Consider the following 12191-nt stretch of genomic DNA (forward strand, 5'->3'; position numbering starts at 1 on the left):
TCATTACTTCAACTTTAAATGCTTTTCAGGGGGCAAGAGAGGGAAGACTGAGCGCGGTGGCTCTGCTGCAGCAGTCCCACATCCTCCTACTCACTCTGTTGGCAATGGTTTTACTAAGGACTCCTGGGGAAGGAGCTTCAGGACTATGTGTTCTACACACCAGTAAAGCTTGAATGTGGTTAATGGGAGAGAGAATGTGAGAGTGTGTTGCTGCACTCTGCCTTGAAAAGCACAGCAAGAACTGTGGCTGAAGGTCTCAGCCAGCCTTTTCTTTTCTGTGCTTGGGAGTGAGAGAACAGTGGCATGCATTGTCCCGTGGATTCTGTATATTGGGTCTTTGTGTCAGTTACGACCCACATGAGAAAGGGGGAGGACAGAGCTGCTCTGTGAATGGTCTTTTCCTATCCTATACCTTGCTGCTCAAGCACTCTGCCCTATTATTCCCCTGCTTCAGTGTGAAGCAAGGTTATCATGCTGGCCTCTGGGACAATGCGGGACAACAAAATAGGCTGCAGTGTTGGAAAATGGTCTCAAAGCAGGAAGTTGTCATGATTTATCAAAAGCTGCAAGCTAGATAGGCAAAGGTGTGACAAGTTCCATGGAGAAATTGTATGGAGTAAGATGATATTTTGGATAGCAACACTAAAGATAGAACTTGTAGTTTTACCTTAATACATGATATATGATATTCTTACCACTTATTTCTCATCTTGCCCAACTTTACAAGTCTTTGTAGAACTTGTTAACATAGTCTCATCCTGAAATTTAAAATTCCAATGCTGACTTTTTAGAACCAAATGATTAAACTGAATTCAGCTGTTTGCTTCAACTGATTATTGTTCAGAGGTCCTCTGCATAAAGCTTTTTGCATGTTAGAAAACCTGTGTGGGACTTACCCTCCTCTCTGTTTAATAACACCAGTTTAAAGAATTCTTTAAAACAAAGAGGAGAGCCTGTCTAACAACTAAGTTAGGGATTTTCTTGAGGCACTTGTTGGGGAGCTTGTTTATAGTATGTGTTTATTGGATTAAGTCCAAAGAAATTACCATACTTAAGAAGACCTGTAGATACTTTCTGTTGACCTTTCATGATCTGTGGTATTTTTAAGCATATGCTGCATAATTATCTTCAGATGTCTGTGCATTCAAATTGTTTAGCCATGGATGTTAATGTCTTCCAAAATGCCAAAGGTTGTGCTATTATTCATGCATCAAATACCTCAGGACTTTCTTTTTCTGAGTACGCATTTGAGAACTTACCATTCAATACTTTAATGTGACACTTGCATGGGTGTTAACTGTTGTACTGTCTGTCATCTGTTTGTAGCTCATATATGGACATGTAATAAGTTCAGGTGTGGAGAGAAGAGGCGACCAGAGTATCATTGCTCCTGCTCAGATGATTGTGTGGAAAATAATGATTGCTGTGTCAATTATCAAGCCGCATGCAAAGGTAAATGCCCTCAGTGAATTCCAGTAGTGTCTCTTGTGTACCTCTGTTTGTTTGAATGGAATAAGGTCACAGTATTTTTAAAAACATCTTATAAAGCAAAAAACTTGTATTGATCAATAAAGTAATTTACTGTCTTGAAAAATAAATTGCACTCATTTGTTTTAAGGAGAGGCAAGCTGGGTTGAAGAAGAGTGTGAGGACATTACTGAACCTCAGTGTCCAAAAGGGTGAGGATATTGTATATTTGCATAGCTCCGCTCTTTGTTTTTGAGATTATTTTCCTTCCTGTGCCTTCCTGGGATCTGCTTACCTTTCTTACTCATAGTAGGAGAGACTGCCAGCCATTCAGACAATATTGGGTTGTGCATACTAACAAGCTGGGTTGCTCAATCCCAGCAGCACTAACATATTCCAGCACTTGCTTGACTTGCAGGGTATATCTTTTCCCACACTTTGCCATCTCTCACAGCTGTGTGTATGTTCTGAGAAGCCCTTCTTTGTACTAGCCATACTGTTACTCGAAACATGCTCCAACATACTCAGTCTCCGAGGACCCACCTGGCAGTCTCAGACTCTCTTCCCCATTACCCCGTGTCTGCTTCAACCCCATAGGTGCAGGACATGGGCAGATCACTGTCCCAGTGTCATTGGCACTAGGACAGAATTTTTAGCAAGCTAAGCTACTTTCTTCTGAAGACATAAAAAGGTTCCATGTGAGCTCACAGAATCACAGAATGGCCAGGGTTGGAAGGGACCTCAAGGATCATGAATCTCCAACCTCCCTCCCACATGCAGGGCCACCAACCTCCACGTTTAATGCTAAACCAGGCTGCCCAGGGCCCCATCCAACTTGGCCTTGAACACCTCCAGGGATGGGGCATCCAAACCTCTCTGGGCAGCCTGTTCCAGCACCTCGCCACTCTCTGGGTAAAGAATTTCTCCCTAATGTCCAACCTAAATCTCCCCTCCCTCAACTTAAAACCATTTCCCCTTGTCCTACACATATCAACCCTTTCAAAGAGTTGATTCCCCACCCCTCTGTAGGCTCCCTTTAGGCATTGAAAGGCTGCAATGAGGTCACCCTGCAGCCTTCTTTTCTCCAGGCTGAACAAGCCCAGCTCCCTCAGCCTGTCCCCAGCTCCCAGGGGATTGTTGATCATTGGGTCTGTTCCACATAGGGTCTGCTCCTGAAAGCTGTATGGCACCAGCATGTGGGAACAGCACAGTTCTCAGCCAATGAGTCAGGCTGCACTTTGTGTAATATTCTTGCTGTGGGATCTTCAAATTTACAGTAAAACTGAAGTTGATTGCACCCTGTTGTTGGGTGCATCAGGCATTAAGAGAAGTGACTTAGCCATTCCTGACTGAAAAGCATTCCACTGGAAAAGAAAGTGAATATATGCTGTGGGAATGAGTTGAGTTTAGCTACATTCTTGTCTGAAAAGTGTCAAAAACAAATGTTGATGATTTTGAAATGATGTTCTGGAAATATACTTAGCAAAGTAAAACTTTTTGTTGTTGTTACTCTTTTTGACTTAAGTATTTACATCATACTGTCTTTATTGGAGTTATAATATTGTCAAAGTGTACTTTTTTTTTTAATGTTTCTATACCAAATGAGCATTTTTCATTCTGATTCAGAATAGCAAATTGACACTTCAGAATCTGTTTCAAGACAGATACTGGAGGTTCTTTTTGCATTAAGCCCAAGTCCCTGGTAAGCTTCTACATAGAAAAACTGTAGCCACCCAGTTGTGGAAGCTTTTGTGATTTATTCCTCTTCTGAAATATTAGTGTAGGGCTGTGTGCTGGAAACTGACCCTAGGATGCTGACTAAGTTGCAAACAAACAAACGAGCCTCATGCAGATCCACAGTTAATGGTGTAAATGTCATAGGGCAACTCCTGGTGGTTAACTTGTTTTAAGGAGAGTTTTGGTTTTTTGTTTTGTTTTGTTTTGTTATTTTTTTCCTATTCAACCCATGGAAAGAATGCGTAGTTACTTTACTAAAATTGTTTTAATTGTGGCAAAACCAGAAATGTTGCAATAAAACCCAGCTAAGGAAAGGGTGATGTGTGGTCAAATTTGAATCAAGCAGCATGTACTGAAAGCTCACCTTGGACTGTTAGCACACAGGCTTCTCCCCAGTCTGACAAGTCTGTAAACAAATCACTTCTTCCTGTGGCAGAATAGGCAAGATCACAGTTGACTTGAGCTTAGCACTTGGTTTTTGGCCTCGGGGTACTGGTTCTGATTCTGTACATATTCATGTATGTGTTTTCTGGGCTCAAATTGGATTGTTCATGTAGTGCAGAGGAGACAAAAACTGCAGTGTTCAATGATGTGCTGAATCTGAGAAAATTTGCTGATTTCAGTTAGACTGCTCAAATGCTGTAAATGAAATACAAATGAAGATAATCATATGAGCTTCAACAAGAAACAGTGCCAGATCCTGCACTCTGGTCACAGTAACTCCATGCAGTGCTAACGGCTAAGAGCAGAGTGGCTGGAAAGCTGCATGAAGGAAAATGATCTGGAGGTCTTAGCTGAACATAAACCAGCAGTGTGCCCAGGTGGCCAAGAGAGCCAGTGGATCCTGGCTTGTATCAGAAGTAGTACAGCCAGCAGGGAGGTGATCGTCCCCTGTACTTGGCACTGGTGAGGCTGCACCTTGAGTGCTGTGTTCAGTTTTGTGTCCCTCACTGCAAGAAAGACATCAAAGCCTGGAGCGTGTCCAGAGAAGGGCAGTGAAGCTGGTGAGGGGTCTGGAGCACAAGTCTAACAGGAGCAGTTGAGGGAACTGAGATTGTTTAGCCTGGAGAAGAGAAGGCTCAGGGGAGACGTTATTGCTCTCTACACTGACCTGAAAGGAAGCTGTGATGAGGTGGAAGTCAGTCTCTTCTCTCAGGTAACCAGCAATAGGATGAAAGTAATGGCCTTAAGTTGCACTCAGGAGAGGTTCAGGCTGGATATTAGGAAAAATTTCTTCTCATAAAGAGTAATCAGGCATTGGAACAGACTGCCCAGAGAAGTCGTGGAGTCTTCAGTGAGCTGGAAGAAACCCTGTGTCTGAAGGTCATTCATTCTTTACTTTCTCCTTGATAACGGAATCTTTTTTCTTCCTGTTGAAGCTTACATACAGCTGATGGAAAAGATAAAGTTTTACTTCTGGTACTTTATGACTGTGTATAGGCAGAGTTCTATAGGACTTCTCTGTGTACAACGTTTAGCTTTTCTTGTTATTTTTGTGGTCTAACCAGGCTGAGAAGCAGGTCGGCTTGGCAGCATTGTCTGCAGTTCAGTTCCCGCAGTCTTACTGGCTGGTGAACCTGCTAGACCACAGCAAGCCTGTATTGCCTGCGTTATGTTTCCATAGAACCCAGCTTATAGGAGTAGATAATTACCACTGCATTTCCTTTAGCTTGGAGACAGGATGTAACTGTGGCATATGTATTTATCCAAGTGCTGTGAAACAGCCTTGTCATACAGCTTGCACATAGCCAGCATGAATCACAGACCGGGCCAAAACTTGAGCCTCTGAACTCTCACCTCTGCTTGCTCGTGATAGCGCATTTTGAAAGTAGCAAGTATAAGCTTAGATACCACCAGAAGGTCATAGAAATCACTGATTTATCTCAGAACTGAGCTTAGGTCAGTTTGTGAATTAGGGTTTTACTCAAAGGGAATTGTACTGGAGCTCTTCCAAAGAACACAGTCTAACGTAATCTTTCATGCTGTGCTTCCCTGAATACAGGATAGGTCATCAACTATTTGAATTTCAGCATATGTAGAGGATACAAGAAGCAAAATGTATCAATGGCCTATCTTGTCAAGTCTAATTTATGTGTGTGAGGTGGTCAGTACCTGGATCTGCAGACAACTAAGACATATACTAAGTGGTTGGTTTACTTGTAAATGCCAAAGGCACAATAGTATCAAGTCCCGTTCTAAGGAGTTTTCGGTTTTTAGTTAGATTTGTAAGCAAGTATTGAACAGACTGCCTCAAAAGTCATATTTTATTGCAGAACATTTGCAGTGAAATTTTTTAGAAATTTTTTCATTGAAGAGAATCAATTTAAAAAAAAAAAAGAATTGAGAGAAAGTGCAGAGATCAAAACATGTGATAGAAAAAAAAATGCCCGTAATATAGGTGAAGAGATAATGGGTGAAGAGTTTTCTTACTCTTTTTTTCACCAGAGACTCTTAGCCCTGATGGTCGTACGCTTCTTGTTCCCAGCTTACTGTCTCTATTGAACTTTCCAAAAGATGGTATTATAGATGATATATAGATGAAAATCAGGCTACAAGCACACATGTTACGAATACATTTTAATAGTTTATTTTGTCTGAGACAAGGCAGGCTGCGTGACAGTTCTGACTAAAGAAGTCATTTTGGCCGAACTGTTTTCCAGTAGTTTCTACCTGTTGATTAAAATTTTCTTTGGATAGACGTGTTCTGGTTGCCTGACTAATCTTCAGGTTAATGCAGTCACGTTTGTTTTAAACTGAAATAAGGCTTATAAATGTTTCATTTGTCAGGGTAAATGGTGGTTTGGATTTTTTTGTGTGGTATGTCACTTAGGAAATTGTCAACACTTTACAAGTAATATTTGTCTTCTATCATCACTGTTTTATTTTGGGAAAATGAAGTGCAATAAAGTTTTTTTAAAAAATTTCCATTTTACAATTTGTAAACAGTAAAAGGAAAAATGAGCTTGCAATTGGAGTGTAAGTTATATATTCATTTATTTTAGGCAAAACTATATTTTCAGTGATTGCATTGTTGCTGAACTGCAATGTTTTGGCAGCCTTGCATGTTCTCATATATAGGTTCAATGCAAGGATATTTTTTCTTCAGAGAAGAAATTACTGATGTCTATTCCTGTCAGTGATGCAGTAGATTGAGTGCTTACAGTTGAAGATAAATAGTTTGGACAGGGCTGAGGCTGGGAACAAATCAGGGTTGGAAAACATAGGTATTGTGGAGACTGGAAAGGGAGAATTTGTTTTTGCTAGTTCCAGTGAAATCAGTTTCTGAATTTACCTGTCAAATTCTGGCTTGAAATATTGTTACAGTGTTCCAGTTTGTAGGGCCGCATTTTTTGGTTTGAGATTGATGGTACTTCTAGTATTAGATGGAATGGTGGTTCAGATCTGTTTGGTTAAATAATCTTTGTAAGATGAAAGGAAAAAAAATGTTATAGTAGTGTTTGAACATATCCTCTACATGAGATTTTTCTTAGTTTTGTGTAGTCAGAAGATAAATTTTGGTGTTTTTTTTTTATTTTTTTATTTTTTAACAGAAAAAAAGTAAATTGTGAATTGTAGAGGAACAAAGTGAATAAAGGAGAACTACAGATTACCATTGCTTTTTCTCTTTCCCTTTTGTTACCTGGGGATGGAAGGAATTGGGTGATGCTCCAGTGGGGCTGACTTGAGGATAGAGTACAGAAGAACCCAGATGGGTTGTGTAAGCATCTTGGCTTGTACTTTATTTTTATATTTGTGAAGTTAGGCACTGTCATGGGGTGTGCATATGTGTCTGCACACCTTACCTCGGCCTCTTCAGTTAGGGTGTTATGCTACCCTGCAAAGAAAGGGGATGCAATGGATGTCTTGCATGCTGTTATGCCAGCCTGTGAACCTTTCTTCTTGGGCCTGGTTTGTAGTCCTCTCTTTATCAGTCTGGTTTACAGTCCTGTAAGGAACGTCTGACATTACTGGGAGAAGTTTTTAAATTAATGATATGAATTTATTTTTCAGTCTTACTTTTAATACTTGATATTCTGTTTATACAGATTTAACAAATCTCCGGTGTTACTGTTTTCGTTGGATGGCTTCAGAGCAGAATATTTGCAGACATGGGGTGGACTTCTGCCTGTTATTAGCAAATTACGTGAGTAGTTTTCTTGTCTAAGCAATATCACGCTGTCTTACCACAAAACCCTATTGGTTTTGTTTTTCTGTAGATGCCGCTACTCTTACTTTTAAAAATCCTCACTAATCTTGCATAAAACTCAAGTTTTTGCCTTACATAACAGCTTTATAGAGAACTTGAGTTTTTTGGGGGTGGAAGGTCAAGGAGAAGAGAGGGTATTAGAAACAGTTTGTCTGGACTTTGGATTTTCAGTATAACCTTAAAAAAATGAGCTACACAGCCCTTGCAGTATTTAGGAGATAGACGCTTCTGCTGTGAGTTTGACGTAGGCTCACATTTTGGTCTGCATTGCATAGTGCATTGCATAGTCTCATACTTAGCTGGAACGGCTTTGAAGAAAATAAGGTAGAAGGCATTTCATTTTGTTTGAAAAAAAAAAAAAAAAAAGGAAGATACTAGGAATAGATCATTTAGAAGGGCTGATATGTGGCATAGAATTATGATGAATCTGAGAAAACATTTAGCAAACATTTTCAGAAAAAATTAGAGCTTCATAAATGCAGATTTTTTTTCCTGTGGACTGTGTAGTATCTTACTGAACTTTGAAGTTTCTCAGTAACTTTACTTTTCCTGTCTCTATTTTGCCTGTGGTCTGTAAAGAATGGTGGCATTTCTTGTCTGAAAAATACGCCAATCTTGTTGTCATTCATAAATTACTACCTGGTGTGACTGGTTTCAGTTTGACTAAAAATAAATCAGTAAAAATACTTGCCTTTTTACAGTGGTTGTTACAACTCGATCTATTCCAGAGCATAACAATTCACAGATGCATTTGAGGTTTTGGCTTTTCTTTTTATTCATTGTTAGAATAAAATGAGGCTTTGAAAAAATTTCATAAGATGCAATTATTGAAATTTTCACCATAACAAGGGCTTTGAGTGGAGATGCTGGCTGTAATTGGGGTTACAACTCTGGCTGAGATATGAGACGGTGATATGCAAAGTTTCTCAGTTCTTTGGTTTGGATAGGTTACAGTGCAACTTTTCTTGGTGACTTTCATAACAAGTTTGTATTTCTGTTTCCACTGAGTCCATGATGAATTCTAACTACTAAGAAATTCAGTTGCCTCAAACAAATCTTTCAATGTTTTCATGAAAGAGCCATGGAGTTTTAGGTGATCAAAAATTAGATTGTTTGAAGATTCTAAAACCAGAATGTCTAATAATGTTTTAGAATAAAATGAAAAACAATATGGATAGAAATACTATTTCTATGTTAATTCTGCTGTTTTCTACTACTCTGGAACACTTTTTGTAAGCTGATAGTCCTTTATAATACAGTATAGAGACTAATCAGCCTGGTCTTTCTTACAAAACCTTGCTCTCTAACACTTTTTCCTCAGTAAAATTGTTGAAAAGCTTAGATGAGGCAAATATCCTTCTGTAAAAGAAAAGTCATCAGATATTGGTTTCACTAAGGAGCAGATCATATGACACCGAGCCTTCAAGTTTCCATGTGCCTGGCACCCCATCCATCTGTGGTCACTGAAAATGGTGCAAGCTGTCATTTCTGTGAGGGCATAAATATTTCTACAGTATTTTATTGTGCTACAAGGGGTAGTGAAGTCTATCCCCCTCTGGAAGACTGAAAATTATAGTGAATAAATTGCTTGGCAATTGTTAAAAGATTGTGCTGAATCCTTCTGAAGGTTGTAGTTATCCCTTTAAAGGACAGACAAGTGTTTAAAAGACTTATAGTTAATAAATTATGGCACTTACGAAACCATGAACAGTTTTTCATACTATCTAATGTAACTGCTTACAGTTTCCTTACATTAGAGTGTTGCTAAATCCCCACATTTTAATTCAGACATATCTACAGTACAACTCTCCTTGTCTTCTTGGAGATCCTTGGTAGAGTAAATGCCTATAAAGCAATATCATAATTTCACATTTAGCTAGTTTTATTACACACCCACATTTGTCTATTGAAAGTGGGGTATTCAGAATGGTGCTGAGGCTTCTCAGGGATCATATGCATAACCATTATGTGTACACAGAGGTTCAGAGAGGTCATATTCACATGCTTCTTTTCCACTGTGATATCATAATTTAAAATAAATCGTTTTGTCTTCAGTCTTTAACTAAGACAACAAACCAAAAATAGGAGTGATAACTCATGGAAAGTGTCATAAAAAAAAAAAAAGCTCTGGAGTTTTGGACAAAACATGTTCTCAGTGTATTTTTTCTCTAACTTAAAGCAAAATCAACCAACCAACAAACAAAACAACCCACACAGTGGCACTAACTGCTGTTCACAAAAACAACATCAACAACAGATTTGCAGTTGGTTGAAATTCATCAAGTGTGTTGCAGTTCCAAAGAAGTACAGCTAATTATTTGTTACTTCAGAACACAAAGGTAAAGAGAATGCCTGTGTAATCTGAGAGGGTTTTTATTGCTGGCTTCTTTTTATCTTTATTCCCACAAATAAATTAGTTCAGCTAAGACTCAGTCCCTTGAGTTCTAAGTGCTTTGAAGCAAAGCTTCTTGTGTTATCAATCTTTTTGTTCTCTTTTATGAGCATACATGTGACCCAGAGTGTAAGTGAAGAAGATCCAATCTTTTTCTACAGGATCTTTACTTCGGGCTCTTTAGCATCCATTGAGATATTTTTGGTTTTCACATTGCATTTTTAATGTTATTAATGAAGGCTATTATTTTTACCGAAAACCAGGTCCCATACATTTGCCTGTGGAAATCTAGGCAGCTAACTTGAGTAAACTTGCTGAATTGTTTTGGTCTGGAAAATGTATCTTCAAAATAATAAAGACCATGCACTAATCTTCTTTCCTTTTAATCAAGGTAGAGAAAGCTTTGAGATTCATTCTAGAATAAGAGCTTATTTAAATAAATAATTGAAGAAAGTGCAAAGTGAATAGCGATTTGATAGGCGATTGAGAGTGCCAGGGCACCAGTGTGCCATCAACTATTTCACTTCTGAGAGCTCTCAAGAAGCTAGTTGGTCTACAGTTGCTCATTTCACCTTCTGCTCAGCGGGACAACTTTGGAGGGAGTGATTTCTTTGATTACAGTGAGGGTGGTGAGACACTGGAACAGGTTAACTAGTGTTGTGATTGATGCTCCAATCCTGAAGGCTTCAAATGTGAGCGTGGATCAGGCCCTAAGCAACCTGATCTAGCTGTGGTGTTCCTGTGCATTGCAGGAGAACTGGACTAGATGGCCCTCAGAAGTCCCTTCCAACTCTAAGGATTCTGTGATTCTATGATTACTCATTCTTACCTATGCATGTGCTTTTCATAAGGACTGTAGACCTTACTCATGTGACCATTGGTGTTAGTCTTTAGGAATATTTAGAATTTGTATTACTAACCATTCATTCAGCTTGTAAATAAATGTGGGAAGAAATAGGAGATATTAACTCCAGAATTCTGAAAAATTAAAACTTTTTGGAAGCATCATTTAAAAAAACCCAAAAAACTAACAACAAAAAATGTTTTTGCGTGATAGAAACTTACTGAGATTTCTTCATCTGTAATTTAGCTGTTTTGCCTTCTTCCCTCTCTCTAGAGAAATGTGGAACGTACACTTCCAATATGAGACCAGTGTATCCTTCAAAAACCTTTCCCAATCACTACTCCATTGTCACAGTAGGTATTCATGTGTATTATGTTTCTGCTACTGAAGAACCTTTATTATCAAGTTGTCTCCAAGGCAACAGTGTTTTTTCTCTTGTGTGCATTGTTAAAATTATTAGATTTTGCCTAAAGAATGTGGAAGTATGTTTTTTATACTCTACAAAATTTGGATTAACAAATTTGGATTACATAGCACTATGATTAAGTAGTTTGGTCTAATCTGATTAAGTAATTGAATTCTTCCAATACCAGCTGTAAGAGTTCCAGTATGGGTGCAAAGTTATGTTGCTTTTCAACTCCTAATTTGTATTAACACTTCCACTAATTGAAGATCTCTCTTCAGTAAGAAGGCAGCCTTGTTCCACTTGTTCCAGGCATCTTGATCTGACCCAAAGATGAGTATGAAATGAAAGATTTGAACATTGCATTAATGTTCATTTTGTGATTGACAATACTCAAACCTGGATAGAGATGTCCCAGTCCTGGCCTAGTAAATTTCTCTACTTTCTGTGTGTAAAAAGAAAAAGAAGATTTTCAAGTCTGGATGTAGAGCTGGAATCCAGCAAAGCCTTCTTATTTTCATGATGTGAGAGCTGAAATTCAATTAAATACTTGAGGATCTGAGTCTTCTTTCTTCTCTTCCCAGTGTTTTGGACTCTCTTTTGATAAGTGAGCAGGAGCGACAGGAATGAGATTTTTAATTGTGTTTCCTCCCAAATATCCATGTTTGAATATGCAATTAGAGGCATTAATCGTGTTCTACAGCCACTTTAGAGTACCTCTAAATATAGTCTAGAGCTTTGTCTCAGCTGCCCATTATTGTAAAAATTAGCAGGCTATGATATTTATGAGGGCCCTAATGGTGTTGTTACTGCATCCTTTAATCTAAAAAGAAGGCAGTCTGTATGAAAACAGAGCAGTAAAACTCAAACTACCTAGCAGCTGATGACTCAGAGAACTTCTTTCACTGTTTACATGATTTTCCCTATTTGGAGCTTTCAGCCATTAACAGATAATTTTCACTTGAAATACCTACTTTTTATCATTACTATATTTCTTATCTAACTGAGAAGCAGTGAAGAATTAAAATACAAGGCTTGGTTGCAATTAAAGGTATTGATTTTATATTTGGGAGTTGACTTACTGGAGGAATAAGGTTACATGTTTATTTGATTTGCATATTTGTCAAACAAGCAGCTGTTT

The 12191-nt window shown here is 38.5% G+C and overlaps 1 protein-coding gene across 1 annotated transcript in view; it reads left to right on the top strand.

Annotated features, from left to right (window-relative positions):
- Positions 1-12191, top strand: part of ENPP1 (ectonucleotide pyrophosphatase/phosphodiesterase 1) — a 52564-nt gene that overhangs the window by 15402 nt on the left and 24971 nt on the right. The window contains exons 4-7 of the mRNA XM_042879117.1: positions 1327-1452; positions 1619-1679; positions 7251-7348; positions 10921-11000. Of these exons, the coding sequence (XP_042735051.1) occupies positions 1327-1452; positions 1619-1679; positions 7251-7348; positions 10921-11000 (365 nt within the window). The remainder of the gene's footprint in view (positions 1-1326; positions 1453-1618; positions 1680-7250; positions 7349-10920; positions 11001-12191) is intronic.

Source organism: Lagopus leucura, unplaced genomic scaffold, assembly GCF_019238085.1.
Source record: "Lagopus leucura isolate 7727_CA_CO unplaced genomic scaffold, USGS_WTPT01 Super-Scaffold_73, whole genome shotgun sequence".
Classification (NCBI taxonomy): Eukaryota; Metazoa; Chordata; class Aves; order Galliformes; family Phasianidae; genus Lagopus; species Lagopus leucura.